The sequence below is a fragment of the Myotis daubentonii genome, chromosome 16 (assembly GCF_963259705.1).
Source record: "Myotis daubentonii chromosome 16, mMyoDau2.1, whole genome shotgun sequence".
Taxonomy (NCBI): domain Eukaryota; kingdom Metazoa; phylum Chordata; class Mammalia; order Chiroptera; family Vespertilionidae; genus Myotis; species Myotis daubentonii.
In genome coordinates, this window is record NC_081855.1 from 38516967 (window position 1) to 38537740 (window position 20774).

The window sequence follows — 20774 nt, forward strand, 5'->3', positions numbered from 1 at the left end:
GTGCGATTGAAACTTCATGGCCCACGTGCAGAAGTCAGTTTTTGGAAAGGAGATAGACAAAACAAGTATACAAGACAAGTGTGGATAGGAGAGTTGGAAGGGGTCAACCTCAAAGAATGTACCTCAATCAGATTGAGGACGTTTTTAGCAAAGGCCAGCTTAGGAGTACCCTAATTAAGTTAATAACCTACCTATATAGTTTAAGTTTTAAAAATTTGGCTCTCAAAAGAAATTTCAATCGTTGTACTGTTGATATTTGGCTCTGTTGACTAATGAGTTTGCCTACCACTGCTCTAGTACATTATATCTGCCACAGAGTGTGAAGGAAACGAATGGAATTCTACTGGGTTCCTACCATATCAATTTACCTGTTTCCACCACATTTATAACTTCGAAAAAAAGTTTATGAGGTAGATAGTTTTTCAAGTGAGGAAATTTTGGTAAGAGTTTAAATTATTTAGCTAAGTGGCAAAGCCTGATTTGAACCCCTGTTCATCTGATTCCCAAGTTTAGGCTTTTCTCACTATACCTTGCTCTGGGTTGCTTCTGCTGCTGACATATGTTGCCAACATATGGGTTGACTGTCCATAGAATGGGCTACTAAAATGTTATCCAAAGCCAGAAGTGTGAAGCGGGCACTAGGCTAATGTTTGTAAGCCAAGTATTAAACAGTGCTCCTTGTTTGGGGGTATAAAAAAAACAAACCATCCTTTTTTCATGGTTGCACTAGAATTCTGTGCTATGGTGCCAAGGGAAAGGGCCAGCTATGTAGGTCTTTGACATTTGGGCTTCTGAAAAGTGGAGTAGATTTCTTATTTTTGGTCCAGATTTCCCTTACCTCCATCTTTAAGATGGCCAAATGGCATCTTGCACCCCTGGCCTTTGACATACAAGTGACCATGGACAGAACAGCTCTGAATTTGAGCTGCATGAAACATGGCACTATGTTTCCCCACATTAGCTCCTGGCAGAAAGGCTGTCACATTTCCTCATGGGTGCAGATCCCTGTCCTCTGTTTGGATTGTTCCTGGGGAGCTTATTGTCCCCATGGGAGAAGTGTTGCCTTTGGTCGCTGTATTGAGCAGCATGCCTACCTTTTGGAAATAAATTATGTTCTCAGAATTGCCTTGGTCGATCTGCACTAGAAGTCACAAAGTCTATCTTCTAGCTGCAGCCCCACCATTAAATCACTCTGTGACTGGGCTGGGGCTTTCCCTTCTGGTGAGTGTGGATGATAATGCACTTCCACTGCAGGGGCATTGTAAGGGTTAAACAAGAGGTAACAGTGTAAAAAAAGAAAAGAAAAAATGTCTTGGCTAATTTCATTGCTCTGTTAGTTCATGGTACAATATCCATGAGTTTATACTCAGAGTAGTGTCAGTATTTGCTTAGAGGCTCAGGGTGTCAGGGCTTGGAAAATTTGAACAGACCCTTTCCTCCATGAGTTATTGAGATCATTTGGAAGGCATGGCTCAGGTACCACAGAATTGGTAGCTTCTTACCATGAGTGAGCTGTTGAGACTGGAAATCCAGCAAATACCTTTGTCTGTTTTCAGAGCAGTTTTGTGTCTGGTCTGTGCTGTGGAGACAGATGAGAAAGCTAGGTTACTGAGACCCCCAGGTTAGCCTTCCCACCCGAGAAACCTAATTGTCATGGTTCTTAAAGAGGCTGGGTTGATGCCCCCAACAAGAAATTGGAAGTGTTCTAGATGGCCAGTTCATTAAATTATCTTCTCTACACCTGGATCAGCCATATATTCTTAATGACTGGTTTCATGTGGAAGAATGAAGGAGTGTTTCTTGAAGGACATTGAAAATAATAGTTTTCGCCAAAACCGGTTTGGCTCAGTGGATGGAGCGTCGGCTTGCGGACTGAAGGGTCCCAGGTTCGATTCCGGTCAGGGGCATGTACCTGGGTTGCGGGCACATCCCCAGTGGGGAGTGTGCAGGAGGCAGCTGATCGATGTTTCTCTCTCATTGATGTTTCTGGCTCTCTGTCTCTCTCCCTTCCTCTCTGTAAAAAATCAATAAAATATATTAAAAAAAAGAAAGAAAGAAAATAATAGTTTAAACTCCTTAGAGACTGTCTTTCAAAAAGCATCCCTCCCCACCACTCTTTGACTTTTCTGTAAGTATTTTCCCTCCTTATCTGGGGTTTTTGGATTGGGAGGAGCCATCTGGCTCAAGAAGTTTACTTGAGCTTTAGCACTCTCTTCTAGGATGTTCAAAGAGCTGTGACGAGCTCTCCACCAGCATCTGTAAGAGACTTGGTCTGAGCTGGCTGGATGTCTGCTCCTCTCAGGCTGTACATCCAGGCTGTACTCAAAGGTCTTGTTTCTGTGATCTAGGCTCCCAGAACCCTGGACGAAGCTCACCTCCCCCTGGCTATGTGCCTGAAAGGCAGCAGCGCATTGCCCGGCAGGGATCCTACACCAGCATCAACAGTGAGGGGGAGTTCATTCCAGAGACCAACGAGCAATGTGTGAGTACAGGCTGGGGTGTGCCTTTGAGTGTGTCAGACCAAGGTTAAATTGGGGCATTCTCAGTGGGCATGGTTCAGAACTAAGGGACTCGAGCCCCATCCAATAGCTCTTCTATAAACCAGTCCTGCCCAAATGTGGATTATGCCTTTCTAGGGGCAAAATACCAATTTGTGCCAAAAATGGGACCTAAACTACCTAGCCTTCTTGGGTACTGAATATGCATTTGATAGAGTTCTTCTCTTCTATAGTTCTCTCACTGATGTCCTTGCAAAATAACACTCTGCTATTTGTATATTCCTTATAACTACCTGTCATTTCCATGGTTTAACATATGACCAAATCTAAGACACAGATTTTGTTTTTCATCAGCTGTATTTTAGTTTTGCTGTTTTTTTGATAAAAGGTAGGTTATAGCCCTGGCCAGTGTTGCTATTTGGTTAGAGCCTAAGCCTGCTCACGGGAAAGATCATGGGTTTGATTCTGGGTCAAGGGCATGGAATCTCTCCCCCTCTCCCTCCCTCTTCCTCTCTCTCCCTCTCTCTCTCTCTCTCTCTCTCTCTCTCTCTCTCTCTCACTCTCACTCTTTCTCTCTTCCACTCTCTGAAAAGCAATGGAAAAAATATCCTTAGATGAAGATTAACAACAACAAAAAATTTTTTCAAAGGTAGGAAGTATGCCATATCCAGATTACACTGCAGGATTAGTTACTTGAACTTTTATGATGGTGAGCAACTACATTCATTTTCTATTATTACATAACAAATTGCTACAAACTTAGTGGATTATAACAGCACATATATATCCTATATAATAAAAGGCTAATATGCAAATCGACCGAATGGCAGAATGACTGGTCGCTTTGATGTGCACTGACCATCAGTGGGTAGATGCTCAACACAGGAGCTGCCTCCTGGTAGTCAGTGTGCTCCCAGAAGCCAAGCTCATGGCGGGCGAGCACAGCGGTGGTGGCGGGATCCTCTCCCACCTCCACGGCAGCACTAAGGATGTCTGACTGACGGCTTAGGCCCACTCCCCACAGGGAGCAGGAACTAAGCCATCAGTCAGACATCACCCAAGGGCTCCTAGACTGTGAGAGGGCGCAGGCTGGGATGGGGGACCCCCCCCCCTTGGGGGGGAAAAATTTTATGCACCGGGCCTCTAGTATTTTATAGTTTCCTTGGGTTAAGAATCCAGTTATGACTTAGCTGGGTCCTATGCTCAGGCTCACACAAGGCTGCAATCAAGTGTTTGCCAGGCTACATTTCTTTCTGGAGCTTGGGGTTCCCAAGCTCACATAGTTGGAAGAATTCGGTTCCTTCTGATCGTAGTTCTTACTGGCTTTTGGCCAGTGGCCACTCTAAGCTTCTAGAAGCTACCTACAGTTCCTTGCCATGTGGCCCTCTCACAATATGGCAGCTTCTTCAAGGCCAGTGAAAGAATCTCTTGCTCCAGTCTGCAAAGATGGAGTCTTACAAAATGTAACATAATCATAGAAATGAATATCCCAATATCCCATCCTCTTTGCCGTAGTCTATTGACTAGAAGCAAGTTCTAAGTTCTACCAGACTCAGGGAGATGGGATTATACAAGGCTGTGATTCATGGAAGAAGGACCACTTTATGGTGGGTCCACCACAAGGGATAATCCATTTTAATGGCTAGCTTTTTTTCTCTCCAAGACTTCTACATGGATATTTACTAGTATAAGAGCTTTATTCATTAAGTGCCAACAACTTGAAACAACCTAAATGTTCATCAAAGAGAGAATGGATAAACAAATTGTATTATAGTCATTCAACAGAATATTAGAGATTTTTATTTTATTTATTTATTTATTTTTAATGAGAATGTTTCTGATTCTCAAATTTTATTTCATTTTATTTTTTTTTTTGTTAATCCTCACCCGAGGATATTTTTCCATTGATTATTTTTAGAGAGAGTGGAAGAGCGGGAAAGACACAGAGAAATAACTATGTGAGAGAAACACATCGATTGGTTGCCTCCAACCAGGGCCAGGGCCTGAGGAGCCTGCAACCAAGGTATGTGCCCTTGACCGGGATTGAACCCGGGACCCTTTGGTCCACAGGCCAAGGCTCTATTCACTGAGCCAAACCGGCTAGGGCTAGACAGGGGTTTTTAAAAAGGAACACTGATATATGCAACAATTTGAATGAATCTCACAGCATGTTGATTTAAAAAAATGGCTAGTGTTTTAACTAGTGGCTCACTTGATGAAAATGGCATTTTGGTTTAGTGAACTCAGCAAGAGTTAGAATTCTGGCCTCATTTTGAAGTCTTTTTTTTTTTATTTTTTTTATTTTTATTTTTGAAAGAGAGGAATGGGGAGAGAGAGAGAGATAGAAACATCGATGAGAGAGAAACATACTGGGGATCAAGTCGTAACCTGGGCATGTGCCCTGACCAGGAATCGAACTGGTGACCTCTTGGTTCATAGTTCAGCACTCAACCACTGAACCACATCAGCTAGGCCTCATTCTGAAGTCTTCAGTGACCTTGCTTTGATTGCAAAAAGATCCACTCATAAATTTTGGGGTTTTGGTCTGGGAAGGGGAAATTTCTTAAGGGTAAACCATCCAACAAAAGGGCCAGCAACATCACATGGGGGATTTTACAAATACTGCTCCTATAACTTTTGTTTTCCCTTTAATAGCTAATCTCTGTACAACATTATTTGGACTATGTAAGCTATGAGAGGCTCTTTACACTGCTTCTTCTCTATATTTCTGCCTTCAGATAAATTTATGTTTAGAACAGTGACCTGGAGTGCTTTTAGCTGCATATTCCCTTCTTGGGTATTTTACTGACCATCCTTCCTGTTTTCTCTAACCAGAACACATCTGAACATCAGCCGCTCTAGGGGTGACTTAGGTGTAAAATCTTGGAGATTGCAAATAGGTTTGGTTGCTTTTGTTCTATATCCCTCCCCATGTTCCTGTACCCTCATCCTTTTACTGCTTTCTTTGACCTGGCTGGTCCTCCAAGGCATAGGAGTATTAGACTCCCAGTGAGGACTTCCGGAAAGAGGCCAAGGGAGGTGGTGGCTAGGGAATGCCTAGGTCATTCTCCAGTGCCCCACCTCTTTAGCTAAAGAGAATTGCTGCTGGTAATTGAGCTGTTCAAGATAAATGAACTTAGAGACCAAAACAGCATAGTGTCTAGTGAAAGAATATTCAATTGAGACTTTCTTAAAAAGTGAAACTAAGTTAAGTTTATTTTGTTTTTGATTTAATCAGATTTAGGTAATAGTTGCATCTATTTGCTAATTTTTACAATGAAATTCTAAGAAGCATGATTCATGTTGATTTTTTTGGGGGGGGGGGGGGCTTAATTTTGTAACAAAAATTTTGTTAGTGCAACGTAATTTTCCTCACTTCCCCTTTGATTTCTGCAGCACTGTCATAAAGAGGGTCCTATTTTACAGACACCTTCACAGGATTCAGTGGCTTTTCCAAAGGCCTCTCTTGAACCTTTGGTATTTCTGCTCCTTCCTGATAATTTGTCATGTTGTTATACTTGCCCATTCTCTCTTCTTCTATTAACTGCTCCTACTGTGCCAAATATGCATTTGATGAATTACAAGCAGTTCTTTCCATATTGGTTTTATCCACTTTGGAAAAATCCTACATCCTTAGCAAGATTTGCAGTTTTACTTTGCCATTAATTTGTTTTGATTGGTAGTTTTTAAAAATATGTCATATATGACAATATGACCTAATGTGTTTGAAATTATGAGTGAGATGGACCATAGTATTAAATGGTAAGAGATCATTTGAGTTGGAAACTAATTTTATGAAAGTTATTAGTGAATTTTCATAATTCCAGTGTTCTGCTTTCCTATGTCATGTTTAACTTTGGATCCAGATAGTAAATACTCTTGCTAGTAGATAACCACTTCCCCCATGGACAAAATGAAGGGAAGATTAGTTGGAGACAAAGCTAATCTAAAGGCTTTTTGTTACTGCATTTGACTAAGGACCAGAGAAACATTTTAACTTATATAGCTACCTATTGTTCCTAAACAAGAACCAGAAACTGGGAAATTTTTTATCTGTATTAGCTGCCTTCTAACTGGTTTCATAACTTTAGACCATTCTCCTCAACTTTCTAGACCTGCAGTGGCTTATTTGTGAAGTGAGAGCAATACTTGTCTTTGTAAATTATAGATTATGGAGTGTAAACAGAAGCATTATGGTCCCACCCAAATGCACTGGAAGCTTTTGCAGGGTAGTACCATCTCCAGGCTCTAGCAGTCATGAGCCAAGAAAATGCCAACAAGAGAAGCAACATCAGCTTTGCTTTCCTTGTAGAACTCCTTGGGATGCCAGCCAGGCATTTTTCTCCCTCCTGGAACTTGCCGTTCGAACTTTGGGGGAGAATGGTACCTTCCTAATCATTCTTCTCACTGCACAGGCAGAGAAAGGTTACTTTCATATTTTGACAGAAAGGATCATTTGCTAGCCCTGGCTAGGCCTTAAAGCCCCCACTCACCTGGATTCAGGGATTTGAGCTAGGGCTGGGGTTTTATTGTATGACTTGCCTTGCAGATGCTGGATCCTCTGGACAGTGCTGAAAATTCCTTGTCGGGAAGCTGCCAATCCTTGGACAGGTCAGCAGACAGGTATGGGTTGTGGGGTTAGTACCTAGGCGTTTTGGAACTGATGGGCTGAGGAAATAGAGGTAGCTAGTATGTGTGTCTCCAATCTAGACACTGGTCTTACATGCCCATGGTAAAAATGTGCTTCTGGGAAAGAACTTCCTTAATTTTCCAAACACCATGAGAATGTTATGTTTATATAATTAGATGAATATAATAGCTCAGAATAGCAGCTCACATGTATTAAATGCTTGCTTTATTGTCTCTACATAATACATGCTGCTCTAGTACTCTTGGCCTCATTTGTGATCTGGACTGAGAAGCAGTGGACCTTCAATGTTTTGGGGACAAAATTGAATTATCATCTATGGGTTCTTTTTTTTTTAAGTGTTTCTGGTGGAATAATAAACTAGGATATAAAAAATAAAATATCCAGACTGCCTAGCTTACATAACTGCCTAGTTGGTGTGTAATCTTGTTCTTGCACTTGGGGAGGGGACAAGTGCTGTCCTTTACATGCCAAATGGTTCTGTGGAGCTGTTTTGCCCATCAGCAGGGGTTTGTTTGGAGTTGGCTTTGGCACTGATCCAGCCAGCCTCTCACCTTGACTTTGTTGTGACCAAGAGAACATTTGATCACATCTGACTGGGCTCAGAGCTGTGGTCAGAGGCTATGGGGCAGGTTTGTAAATTTTTTTTTTCTTTGTGTCACTGATTAAATTGTTCCTGTGGGTACGGACCTTGTGACCATGGCCAAACTGGTACTATGTCTTTCTTAACAGATCTGAGCACTGGTGAGCGCTGTCTTCCCTCTAGATATAGAATACATACAGTTATAGTTATTGATATCTGATTTATAGCTTTGTTTGAGGCTTGCTACTACAAACTGAGGGCTCTGCCAGGATAGGGACCAGCTCTGGCTTTGGACTATCTTCTAAGCTTTGTGGCCAAACTGGGATGTAGGGATGGGGCAGCAGGACAGGACTAAAGAAGGTCTGAGTCTAGTCGTTGTAAGGGAAAGGACGATTCAGATGGATTCTGGGAAAGACAGCTAAATTTACTCACTTGATTCTTGGATTTTTCCTCCATCCCTCCCTTGTTCTTGTTGTTTTTTCTTCTCCTTGGGAGTGAAACCCAATGACCTGGACTTCTTTGTTTGATGCCTGGCCTAACTTGAGCATAGGATTTCCGTCTTCCCTTCATAGGATCTAGGGCCAGATGGACCCCAGCTCCACCAAATATTAGTCAGGTAGCTTTGGATAAGTCCCGTAACCTCTCTGTTCCTCAGTTTCCTCAACTCCAAAATGGGATAGTGGTGTTGAGTCTGAAAGGAAGATGCTTGGTGGTGTTGCTATTTTTATTATTGCCCTAGGCAAGGGTTTGTTTTTTTTCAACTCCTCCCTTTACTAAGGTGGGAGGGAGGAAAGGGTAAGAAGGGAAAGTGCTGTGCAGCCAGAGTGGAGTTCCGTAGGACTGGAGGGGCTCATCATTCAGGGTTCTATCAGATTTGGGTCTCAGACTAATAAAGAGAAGGTAGGAGGCTGAGCCCAGAAAAGGTCTGTTTTTCATGTACTCTGCTTCTTACCATACAATGTGTGAGGAAGTTAGAAAAGGGAGTCCGTCTGGAGTCTGGATATCCTGCCTTTTGCCCTGGTGAGCTGCTTTGGAAGTATGCTAAAGTCTACTCCGTGATTTTGTTTTGTTTTTTTCCAGTCCATCCTTCCGGAAATCACGAATGTCCCGAGCCCAGAGCTTCCCAGACAACAGACAGGAGTTCTCGGGTGAGTTCCCCAGAGCCTCAGTGAGCACTGCAGAGTGCCTGGGTGAGGCTGCCTGCGTTTTGCTTTGGAAAGCTGAGTTGGGAAGCCAGAACTGTGTTTTAAGTTTCCTTGGGCCTACTGATCTGAGGTCTCAGGTGACCTAGGGGCTTAAATGGATTACTCACCACTATCTACCCAGAAGCCAGTGATTCCTCTATCTTACTCAGATCGGGAAACTCAGCTCTATGACAAAGGGGTCAAAGGTGGAACCTACCCCCGGCGCTATCATGTTTCTGTGCACCACAAGGACTACAATGATGGTGAGTTCATTTCCACCCTGCTGGCTGCCTCAGAAAGGACATAGTTACAGCTCTGCCGTGGAAAAGCCACTGGAAAGGGATGGGCCAGGGCACTCCAGATCCTGTGTTTCCTTGATTTCTGAGGAGCTGTGTCCAGACTTGAGGCTTTAGAGACAGGGAAAAACAAAAAAGGGGGAGACAGCTTTTGTAGATTCAGGATATCTTCACTGGGAACTTTGTTCTTTGTTTGAGTGTGCAGCCTGCTCCAGGTCACCCGCTCTCCACTGCCCTCTTCTGCCCTTTGGCAGCAAACGGAATGAAGCTTCTGCTGAGATTTAGAATTAGGATGCCAAGGGAAATAGACTTCAGCTATGGATTGGCCTGCGAGTACTGTGGGGCCTGAGAAACAGCCCTGTGCCTTCCCTTTGGCCAGAGCTTCCTTAACCATCTTCGGCTGCTTCCTAATTCCTGCTTTTGTCCTGATTCTTAAGGTGTGTGGGACATAAGCCATTCTGGCATGATTTAGGCAGGAAGGCAGGTAGGATGGACCAGAGCTGGTGTTATGACCTGGTTTGCACATTCAGCTTCAAGACCAGAGGTCTGACTTACTCTACTCTGGCCCCTGCACCCCTTCAGGCAGAAGAACATTTCCCCGAATACGACGTCATCAAGGTAACCTGTTCACCCTGGTGCCCTCCAGCCGTTCCCTGAGCACAAACGGCGAGAACATGGGTCTGGCAGTGCAATATATGGACCCCCGTGGGCGCCTGCGGAGTGCAGACAGCGAGAATGCCCTCTCTGTGCAGGAGAGGAATGTGCCAACCAAGTGTAAGGAGTGGACCCTGGCTAGAAGGAAATTGCCCAGGGGATGCTCAGATGAACTGCAGGTTGGGAAGCCAGTGAGTCTACTGGGTTGTCTGGCTCAGCAGTATGTTGCTTTGGCCCATCCTCTCCAAACTGGAAGAGCCTGCAGGGGGACAGCAGACCCACTTCACCTTAATCCTTACTCCACCTTTGTGTGACAGGCCACTTCCCCTCGTTGGTCTTTAGTTTAAACTGAAAAGCAGTCTCCTTAATCCCTGTAATATTAAGATATTTAGGGGCTTTGGAAATATGGGTGTTTGATCGATGCAGAAAAGCATTTAACCATGACTCAGTCAGTCCTCTGCTTCTTGGGACTCAGGCCTGAAGGTCTGATTGGCCAGGGCACTGGGCCTGCTGCAGGTGGGGGTGGAGATGATGCAGTCAGTTGCAATAGTGCCAGGTAATGGGGGAGCTCCAGCCAAAGGTCCCATATAGAGCCTCTGGGGAATCAGGGAGGACATCAATAAATAATGTGCACAGACTAAAGCTCTTTCCTTCTGTTCTCCTGTAGCTCCTAGTGCCCCCATCAATTGGCGCCGGGGGAAGCTCCTGGGCCAGGGTGCCTTCGGCAGGGTCTATTTGTGTTATGACGTGGATACAGGACGTGAACTTGCTTCCAAGCAGGTCCAGTTTGATCCAGACAGTCCTGAGACAAGCAAGGTACTGTCTTCCCCTCAACCAAATACCTGTCTTTGTTGCACAGGCTAATTGCTTAAAAGCTACAGGTTGTTTCCTCCATTATTCTTCCTCCCACGTTCTCTTGCTGTCCACTGTGGCCCTGGCCATGGAGTGAAGGGACTGTGGTCCAAAGTGCCAGCACCCCAAGGAAGGATTCGATATGAGGAACTGAGTTGATGCCAAAGTACTAAGCAACCCAAAATGAGAGTGCCACAAAGAGTCGCACATGCCTTACCACATGATGTCTCTTTCAGCCCAGGAAGGAGCCTGTCTTTATAGTTCACCTTTGGGTGTGGCCTACACTCTAGTCTGAGTGGATAAATACATCAGTTACCTGAAGTACAGCAGTTACCAAGCGCCCACAACTCCTCCCACCCCACTATTTTCCTATTGCCTGTGGTGGAATGCCAGCATTCAAAGGGTTGCCCTGCATTGAGGCCAACAGCCAGACAGCTGAGAGAGTCCCCCGTTTCTCCAGCTGAAGTTCCCAAGGCAGATAGACCCCTCTGAGGACCCTGACTAGGGCAAGCTGAGCTGATCCCAGGCAGGCAGACCAGGGCCCTGAGAGCTGAGGTGAACACTGGCCTCTCCCCTAGGAGGTGAGTGCTCTGGAGTGTGAGATCCAGTTGCTGAAAAACCTGCAGCACGAGCGCATTGTGCAATACTATGGCTGTCTGCGGGACCGCGCTGAGAAGACTCTGACTATCTTCATGGAGTATATGCCGGGGGTATGTGCCCCTTGATGTGTGTAAGGCACACACAAGAGAGGACCTGACCTGGGGTTTGGGGCTACAGAAAGGATCCCTTTGACATGGGTCTGATCCCCTGAAACTCCAGAGGCTCATAGGAGAAGGTGAGGTGACAGCAGGATGTGTAGTCGAGAAGGGCCTGCTTGTGGTCACAGTGATAGTGTGGGGTGAGAAATGCTCCCAGGCCACCCTCACCTGAGGCTTCCAGGATGGCTGCACTGTCCACTAAGTACTGCCTTTACCTGGAGCAGTGGGATCCCCCTTCTGGATTTGAGTCGTACATTGCTTGAGGGAAGGGCTGTCTCAGACCTTTCTCCAAGCTGCCCAGCAGTCCCTAGCAAAGCGTCTGGTACATTGCAAGTGGGGATTGGATGAATCACTTCTTGGCTGCAGTGCTGGGGGCTAGAAATAGCCTTGCCCCCCTCCTGCCACCTTCCTGCAGTGACTCCCTCTGACTTCTGTGGCTGTAGGGCTCAGTGAAAGACCAGTTGAAGGCCTATGGAGCCCTGACAGAGAGTGTGACCCGAAAATACACCCGGCAGATCCTGGAGGGCATGTCTTACCTGCACAGCAACATGATCGTTCACCGGGACATCAAGGGTGAGTAGGGTCCCCAAGACCTGGTCGCTTAACCATTTCGAACTTTCTGAAAAGTAGGACTCTAATTGCTTTCTTGGGGCATTGGTGTGAAGATCAGTTGAGCAATTTGGACAAATATTGCAGATAAAGTGCTCAGCAATGTTGGCCATGGCAGTGATCATTTTGTGCTGTAGGGCTGAGGCTTGTTTGCCCTGTGCAGTTCACGTCTAATTCATGGTAGCCCCATCCTGCCCAGCAGCCCTGTGACCTGGGAGGGAGGAAAAAGGCCTGAGGGTTCAGGGTTGCAGGCTCTGCCCTTTCATGCCTTAGGAGCCAACATCCTCCGAGACTCTGCCGGGAATGTGAAGCTGGGGGATTTTGGGGCCAGCAAGCGCCTACAGACCATCTGCATGTCAGGCCCGGGTATGCGCTCGGTCACCGGCACACCCTACTGGATGAGCCCTGAGGTGATCAGCGGCGAAGGCTACGGAAGGAAAGCAGATGTGTGGTGAGCACTACGAACATGCTGGGACCCCACCTCCCTGTCTGGGCTCTTGTGGCCCCAACTTACAAATGAGCTTTGGGCTCTGGTGTGGTGGGAGGGAAGGAGTGTCTGCCTCTTGCCAACTAGATCAGGATACAGAGGTGGCAGTATGTTTTAACTCCAAATAACAAATGTTATTGCTGGGAACTTATGGTGTGAGAAACATCTCTTGACATTTGCTAAAATAAAGAGGTTGAATCCATTCTGAGGGCCTGGATCAGCCTCTAAACACTAGCAGGCTTCTGCTCCCTTTCCTACTACTCAGACAGCTTACATTTGCTCCCCTTAACTTCATGTCCATCCTCTGAAAGGGTCTAGAAGGCTCTTCCCCTTGGAACATTTTTGTGGTGGGCTGAATGATGATCCCCTGAAGATGTCCATGTACTAACTCCTTTGACTTGTTAATGTTACCTTATATGGCAGAGGGGCCTTTGCAGATGTGATTAATTTAAGAATATTGAGATGGGGAGATCATCCCAGATTATCCAGGTGGGCCAGCATAATCAACAGGGTCCTTATAAAAGGGAGGCAGGAGATCAGAGTGGGTAGTAGGTGTGACAGTGTAAGCAAGAGGTTGAAGTGGTGCGAGAAAGGGGCCACAAGCCAAGGAATGCAGGCAGCCTCGAGAAGCTGGAAGAAGCAAGGAAATTCTCCCCTCAGAGCTTCCAGAAGGAGCCATCTCCACTGAAACTTTGACTTTAGCCCAATGAGACTGATTTTAGACTTCTGACCTCCAGAACTGTAATAAGTTTGTATTGTTTTTTATGCCGTTAGGCTCATTTGTACAGCAGGCACATTTGTGACAGCAGCAATAGGAAACTAATATAGTTCTCTTGGAGCTCTTTCTGTCCATACTAAGTGGTTCTCTTCCCCAATCTCAAAAAGTATCCAGGTGGGTATAGGTTGTTGAAGCTGTGTGGATAAGGCTGATAGTTTTTTGAATCCTCTTCTGGCCTTGGGGACCCTCTTTAGCACCGTCGCCAACCGGTGTTCTGCGGACCACTGGTGGTCCGTGAGGTCTGAAAGGTTGGCAACCACTGGTTTAAGGAAACCTTTGGGGCAGCGGTCACCAACTGGTGGTCTGTGAGGTCTGAAAGGTTGGCGACCGTTGCTCTGTAGGGTGTTGACCCTCACCTTGGCCCATCCTGCCTCAGTGTATTCTGAGAAAACCACCTCCTTTCACAACAGTGGGCAGGGCAGCTGGGTGCCTAGGATGGCCAAGAGGTGACATGGGGTTCTCTCTCTTCAGGAGCCTGGGCTGCACTGTGGTAGAAATGCTGACAGAGAAACCACCTTGGGCAGAGTATGAAGCCATGGCCGCCATTTTCAAGATTGCCACGCAGCCCACCAATCCTCAGCTGCCCTCCCACATCTCTGAGCACGGTCGGGACTTCCTGAGGCGCATTTTTGTGGAGGCCCGACAGAGACCTTCGGCCGAGGAGCTGCTCACACACCACTTTGCACAGCTTGTGTACTGAGCTCTCAAGGCCACGCTGCTGCCAGCTGCCCCTGCTACAGGGCAAGGGGCTGCTATGGGACTCAGCAAAGTTGCTGCTTCTCCCAGGCAAGGCTGTGGACCATGGAACTACAGTCCAGCCGGCATTTGTCTGTGCCCCTTCTGCCACTGGGGCTCAGAGCCAGGGTGGGGTGGCTGCAGCCTCAAGGACTAGAAGCCCCCAGCCTGCCAGACCTGAGAGTTCCAACCTCGTAAGCTCAGAATGGAGGGTAAGGGGCTAGGAACAGTGTGCAAGGGGCCATGGTCTCCACCCTTGGGGCTGTGTCCTGACACTGCAATCAGCTCCAGAGCCCAGAAGGTCTGGGGCACAAGATGGACACGGGGTCCGAATAGTGTTACTTGCATTCAGAGTGTTATTTTGTTTCTCCTCCCCATGTCTGGAGATCACCAGGGCATCTCTGGGCTGGCTGAGCCCACCCAAGCCTGAGGTAAAGCCCAGCGTCCTGCAGCCAGTGGAAGGCAGAGTCCTGGGCTGCACTCCCCCTGGAGCCCCAGGTCAGCTTTGCCAGTCCCTTCCTTACCAAAGATGAATGAAGCAATGTTATGCTGCCTTATTCGGGGAAGGAGGACCCGTCCTACCTGCCCTGTGACCCTGCCTTCCCAAGCAGGAGCCTGAGATGTGGAACTGCCCCACTAAGGGGCAGTTTTGTCAATGCAATTGTCTGTTTTACAAGTTGGAGTCACTCTTATGCTGTACCCAGTTTCTGAACTGGAGACTGTGCCCTCTGGGTTCTGAGTCCCCCTGCTGTGGGCCCAGGCCTTGGGCTGGATTGGAAAGAGCTGAAGGTAATGGCCTTTGTGCTCCTCGCCTGGCATCTGTTTCCCCACTGCAGCGGACAGGAAGATGGACAGCACACTGAGAGCTTCTGATCCAGCTGACCACCCGGCCCTGAGCAGGCCACTTAGGCTAGCCAGGGGGGTTGTATCAGGCTGTCTGTGAGTATGACCCTGCTAGGCCAGAGCCCTCTCCAACTTCTACCAGAAGGGAGAGCCCCTGTGATGCCACCACCAACCATGTCTAAAACCGCCAGCTCTGTTCCTCCTTGGCCAGCCTTCCCATCCCCATGAGGTCTCACCCTCTTTCCCTTCTTGCTCCTCCGTTGGGGGAGGAATGGCATCAGGGGTCTGGGAGCCAGTATCTCCAAGCAGCTTAGAGTTGGCCTTATTTACCTCAGCCTGGGCGCTAGTCCTTTCTTCCGGCCCCTCCCCTCCAAAATGTGCCTATTGCTAGAGCTCCTCCCTCTCAACACCCAGTTTCCTTGGGAGTTGTCATTAAAGGGAAAAAAAAAAAAAAGCCAGTGCCCAGGGATGGGTGTCTCCAGGGAGCTGAGGATTAGCGCCAGGCAGCTCATTGCCAGCCATGCCCACTTCCCTGCGGGCACCAGAACAAGCCAAAGCCTTCGTTGTATGTTGACGATGCACTTTTATGAATGTAGTTTCTATCGCTGTTTTTAGCCTTTTCACATCATGTAATGTGAGGCCTTGTACTTGTTAATTTATATCTCAGATCATATTTGGTGGTTTATATATATCACTTCTAGACTGTTACAGGTGATGGACGCCTCGAGAGACAGAAAAATGAAAGCAGGTTTTGTAGGAATGTGTTGCACGGTGCCAGTTGGGCCTGGGCCCATTTCCATCCTTTTCTCCCGGGGGTCTTTGTTAGGCACCCCCAGCCCGGCCCTAAGACAGCGAGCATATGCTCCTGCCTCCACCTCGGCCCTTGCCCAGGGTGGGGACCAGTCCCTCATCTCGACCAAAGCTGCGTAGTGGCAGCTCGGCCTCTCCACAACCCTGTCCTGATGGCTCCACCACTCTTCTTGGGCCCACATCCCTGTCCTGTCTCCATTTCCCAAGAGGAAACAGAGCATGCGCAGTGCCGGAGCTGACAAGATGAGACGACTCTGTGTCCCAGGTTCAGGCTCTCACAGAGCCCCGCTCCCCCCACCCCAGGGTCTTACCTCACAGGGAATGTGTTTTTAAAAATTAATTTGCAAACAAACCAACAAGCCATGCACTCAAAAAAGAAAACCAACAACCAAGACCCTGATATTTGTGCCAAAAATGTGGACATGCTGGCTCAGCATCCTCAGGACCAAGCTATTGCTTAATTTTAATTTATTATTAAATAATCCAGATGAAAACTTATGGGCTTAGAACTGCCTGGGTCCAAAGGTTCTGAAGGGCAGTTCCCAGCAGCTCCAGGTTGCTGTGGGAAGGGCCATGTGCCATTTGCTCATCATTCCGTGGGGTATGTCAGCTTTGGCCAACCCAACAGAGGCCAGGGCTGGGGAGAGTCTGCCCTCTGCCACCCTCCTGCCCCTCCCACCCACCTCAGCTCTGTGTCTGTGTCTGAATTGTGGGTTGTGCAGAAGAACCTGCAGCCATAGTTATTTGACTATATCTTGACCGAGGGCTTGCAGAGCAAAGCCAGGCCAGTGTCGTGCATTACTTAAATAAAAAGGGATCATTTATACCCAAGGGGTCCCGTGACGGTGCTTTGGGTTGCAGGGTGGAGGGAGCAGGTGTTTCCCTGGGAGGTGCCAGGCATAGTGCCTGTTAACAAATTTGGGCCCTTGAGTAGAGAACTTGAAATGACTCCAAGAGGGGGTCCTGGGATGGGATGACGTAGCAGTACCACTGCTAGCAGAGATGGCACCTCCCCTTCTCGCTTCCAGGGGCTCTGCTGAGGGCAGTTCTGTGGGCTGATTTACCGACATGTCACTGGCAGCCCCCATTGTCACCAGTGGCTGGGTTCCAGCCCAGGGTTTTTCCCTCAGTCCCATTCTTTCAAGGCCGGAATCAGGTGCCTCCAGGAGCCGTCTCTCTGGTATCTCCCCCTGGTTTATCTGAGGCTGTTGCTTAGTTCTGGGCAGAGAGACCATCCTTGTCCCCATCTGAAGCTCCTGATGCAGAAGTCGGGCCTGCCTTGAGTGAGGCTCTCGGAGGACCCACTCTGCTTACTGAGTGTTAGCTCTGCTGCTTAAGGGGGCAAAGTCTACTTCACAACAGTGGCCCATCTGCCACCAGAGCTAGAGGCCTCACTCTCTACCCTGTCCTAGGGGCATGAGGCCACTTAAGAACTTGAGTATATAGGGCAGTGGCAGCCAAGTCCCCAGGAGCCTGCCCTCTTGCTCTACCTACTTACATGGCTCATAGGCAATTTGGAGAAATCGGGACAGCTGGGTCTGGGGTGGGACAACCCAGACTTCTTGCCTTTATTGGGGGTGGGGGTGGTTTTGGGCCCTCCCAAGCTTGCCTTGTTGTCCCTCAGGGGGCAGGCAAGCTGTTTGGACTACCTGGGACAGTGACCATGGCTGCCCCACTCACTGGAGCTTGAAAAGGCAGGGTGAGATCTGATTCTCTCCATCCCTTACTGATTCCAGGACAAAAGGGGCCTGGACCAGGGCTCAGCAAAGGGTTCTGCTTTATACCCCAACATACTGAAGTGCAGTGAAGTCAGGCACCATCACGCACTGATGGCCTGACCCTCTTAACCAGGGGTCCTCAAACTACGGCCTGCGGGCCACGTGCAAATACAAATATTGTATTTGTTCTCGTTTTGTTTTTTTACTTCAGAGCAAGGTATGTGCAGTGTGCATAGGAATTTGTTCATAGTTTTTTTTTTTTTTTAAACTATAGTCCGGCCCTCCAACGGTCTGAGGGACAGTGAACTGGCCCCCTGTTTAAAAAGTTTGAGGACCCTGCTCTTAACCAACACCAAGGCTGAAGGACAGGAGTTTCAGTTATAAATCCAGAGTGGTTGGACAGCATGGAGACCTGGCTGGGAAGAGGACACCCTTTTTCTCAGGTTGACTGGTATTTCTGATACCCATCACTGTCCCCCATCAAGGCCAGATGCGCTCTGAGCTGACCCTGCCCTCCCCCCTTCACCTTTGCATAACGAATGTGTCCCTGTCGTCCCCCCCCCCCGACCCCCCCAGCCAATCAGACCACATAATACAGTCAGGATCTGTTGAAACATGTTTAAAACAGGGTTGATCACAAGTCAGAACCAGCAGAAAGGAAGAAGGGAGTGTGGCCCCCGCCAGATCCCTGCGGGTCTCTGTGGCTCTCAGCCTGGCAGGTGCTTTAGCTTCTGCTTCTTGATGTGCACGGGTGGTGTGCGATGGTCCCAAGCCCCACTGGGGCATGCCCTGCCATTTCCCTCCCCTCCCCCACAGAGCCCTGGCGGACCTTCTGCGAGGCCCAGCAGAGGCACTCCGGCTCTCCTTCCTCGAACGTCTCCATGGCTCAGAACCAGGCTAAGGACAGAGGTAGATGGGGAGACAAAGGGGCCGCACAGGGCCCCAGGTGGCAGTGAGGGAGCTTAGGACCCTGAGGGGGGCATGCTGACTCCTTGCTGGAGCAAAGGCACCTAGATAAGGAAGCTGGGCTTGGGGGCTTCCCAGGGAGCCAGGGGGTGCGATGGGATAGGGTGAAAGAAGCAGGAAGCAGGGTGGTGAGCAACCCCCAACCCTGGTTCCTAAGTCGCCACCCACTGAGGGAGAATGAAGGAATCCCGGAGCAGAGCCCTGCCCCATAACCCTCTGCTGGAGCACGAGTGCCTCACCCCTTCCCACCCTGTCTCCCCGCGTGAGCCCAGGTCCAATCTGTTTCCACACTTCCCACTGTCCTGCTCCAGGCCCCCGCAGAGGGCGTGGATGGTCAGAGGGCCTTAGGCTGTCTTGGTGCTGGGGTCCACTTCCTTGTGGGCCCAGAGCTCCTTGTGCTGCTTCCGGCCGAAGCCCTCATCGTAGTTGCCTTTGCTCTTAAACAGCTGCTGGAAGTGGGGTTTGCAGTAGAACTCCCCGTGCAGCGCCGCGTAGTTGCCCAGGCTGCAGAAGCAGAACAGGGTGGTCAGGTCGGGTCAGGGCTGGAGGCGGGCGGGGGCAGGGCAAGGGCGCACCTCAGCTTGGAGTGGCAGTGCTTGCAGCAGAAGCAGGAGTTGTGGAAGATGAGCTTGTCCGCCACCAGCCGCTCCATGGGGTACACAGTCTTCTGGCAGGAGGCGCAGGTTTCTTTCACCTGGGCCCGCAGGCTGAAGGACTGTGGGAGGGAGACTCAGCCCGGGCTCCGACCGACCGACCGGCGCCCGTCCCGCCTCCCCCACGCCTCACTCCCGGTCCTACCTTGGAGCGCTGGACAGTGCTGGGGCCGCCGCCGCCTTTGGCTTCCTGAGGGAGAGGGCCAGTCAGGGCAGGGGCAGCGGAGAGAGGCCCCCGACTTCCACGGGGGTCACCAGCCCAGGTCCCGGGGGGCACTCGAGGGGTGAGGGGCCAGGGTGGCAGGCAAGCTCCGCTCCGCACCCCTCCTGCCCCGGGCCAGGCACCTGCCCGGGGCGTCCTCCCCCCCGCGGGGCACCTACATGAGCGGGGGCGGCCGGGGCGGCTCCTGCGGCCTGGAACATGCTGGTGGGAAGCGATGAGGCCCGGGGAGACGCGGCACCCTCCGGGTTCTGCAAGGGGAAGTCGGCAGGTCAGGCCCCAGCAGCCCTTCCCCAGCCCGCAGGGTGGGGGTGTTGACAGGCCGGGGGGCGGGGGGCTGTGGTTGGGACTTTCCCTCAGTCATTTCCTGTTGCTCTGGGTCTGCCACTTCCGCCCCTCACCCACCCCCTGCTCCCGCCAGCCCCCCACGCGGCTCCCCGGGGGCAGGGGCTCCTGAGGGGAACCGTGTGTCGGGGCAGGAATAGGGCGGCTGAGGAGGGGGCTGCGCACAGCCGCCGAGAGCGCCTCTTGGAGCGGGACCGTCCGGGCCGGGGTCGGTGGGGGTGACGGAGGTCAGGGGAGGGCGGGCCGCAGGGCTGAGGCGGCAACCGCTGCCCTGGCCTGACCCCAGCCCGACGCTGCTCGGCCGCAGCAGGGCCGAGGCGCCCCCAGCTCGGCGCCCCCAGCCCCTGGACAGCGCTCCCCGGCCGGCCATCGGCGCGCCCAGTTTCTCGGCCCCCAGACCCGCGTGGACGCGACCCCACACCCGGATCCCCGCGGGCCCACGCGAGGGAACCTGGCCCACTCCCGCCGGAGCCTCGTCCTGGAGGCCCGTTGCTCGCCTCAGGGCGACAGGCGGCAGCGCCCCGCGTCGGGACCCGGAGCGGCGGCCCCCGCGAGGCGCCCGGTTCGCGAGCCCGTTGCAGACCCCACCCTCCGGCTGCCCGCCGTGTGTCTCACCGGGTCCCCACCGAGGCCGCGGGGCGGGGGTCGGTCTCTCGGTGGCTCCTCAAGTGCGAGGTGGGCGCGGGCGCGGGCTGCCGCCACTCGCCTGTGGTCGGTCCCCGGGCGCCCGCCGCCGCCCCCGCCTTATCGCAGCGCCGCCCCCGCCGGCCCCCGCCTCGCGCCCGCCCATTGGCTCCGCCGCGCCCGGAGCCGCCTCCGGAGCCCAGCGCCGCCACCGACCCCTCTGCGCTTTGTCTTCCCTCGCGCGCCGGCCCCGCCTTTGTCTCCCCCCCGCCCCGGCCCTGCGCTCCGCACCCCCCCGCGGGCCCCGCGCTCGCCGGCCTCGCGAACCCGGGCGCCCGTCGGCCCGCTCCGGGCGGGGGCGGGGGCGAGTTCAGGCTGAGGCGCTGGGGTCGCGGGGCCAATGGCGCTCCGGCGAGGCTCCGGCGGCGGAAAAGGCGAACCGGCCTTCGCCTGGGCCTTTGGGGGCCTGGGTTCCCCTCGGTGACCCCCGAGGGAGCCGGCCCGGCTGCCCAC

The 20774-nt window shown here is 50.8% G+C and overlaps 2 protein-coding genes across 9 annotated transcripts in view; one reads left to right on the forward strand and one right to left on the reverse strand.

Annotated features, from left to right (window-relative positions):
- MAP3K3 (mitogen-activated protein kinase kinase kinase 3) overlaps window positions 1-16123 on the forward strand; it is a 61145-nt gene extending 45022 nt beyond the window's left edge. For 3 of the 8 annotated variants that reach the window (XM_059669912.1, XM_059669918.1, XM_059669920.1), the window contains 10 exons: window positions 2349-2482; window positions 7048-7121; window positions 8810-8877; window positions 9084-9176; window positions 9792-9983; window positions 10531-10679; window positions 11294-11425; window positions 11917-12046; window positions 12356-12533; window positions 13819-16123. In XM_059669912.1, the coding sequence (XP_059525895.1) occupies window positions 2349-2482; window positions 7048-7121; window positions 8810-8877; window positions 9084-9176; window positions 9792-9983; window positions 10531-10679; window positions 11294-11425; window positions 11917-12046; window positions 12356-12533; window positions 13819-14047 (1379 nt within the window). In that variant the 3' untranslated portion in view covers window positions 14048-16123. The remainder of the gene's footprint in view (window positions 1-2348; window positions 2483-7047; window positions 7122-8809; window positions 8878-9083; window positions 9177-9791; window positions 9984-10530; window positions 10680-11293; window positions 11426-11916; window positions 12047-12355; window positions 12534-13818) is intronic. The other 5 variants (XM_059669913.1, XM_059669916.1, XM_059669917.1 and 2 more) reach the window with 5 other exon arrangements.
- Window positions 16124-18051: 1928 nt separating this feature from the next.
- LIMD2 (LIM domain containing 2) lies at window positions 18052-20447 on the reverse strand. Its single transcript, XM_059669932.1, has 5 exons — window positions 20253-20447; window positions 19454-19543; window positions 19218-19262; window positions 18995-19134; window positions 18052-18923 (listed from the first exon to the last, which is right to left on the reverse strand). The coding sequence occupies exons 2-5, from the start codon at window positions 19493-19495 to the stop codon at window positions 18764-18766; spliced, it is 387 nt and encodes a 128-aa protein (XP_059525915.1). The 5' UTR covers window positions 19496-19543; window positions 20253-20447; the 3' UTR covers window positions 18052-18763.
- Between the last annotated feature and the right edge of the window lie 327 nt (window positions 20448-20774).

What these genes read in the sequence shown, in the direction of transcription:
- LIMD2 (XM_059669932.1), bottom strand. Translation starts at nt 19,495, where the DNA reads ATGTTCCAGGCCGCAGGAGCCGCCCCGGCCGCCCCCGCTCAT. An exon ending in GCACTGTCCAGCGCTCCAAG is followed by an intron (nt 19,135 to 19,217) that starts GTAGGACCGGGA and finishes TCCCTCCCACAG; the next exon opens with TCCTTCAGCCTGCGGGCCCA. An exon ending in CACTGCCACTCCAAGCTGAG is followed by an intron (nt 18,924 to 18,994) that starts GTGCGCCCTTGC and finishes CTGCTTCTGCAG; the next exon opens with CCTGGGCAACTACGCGGCGC.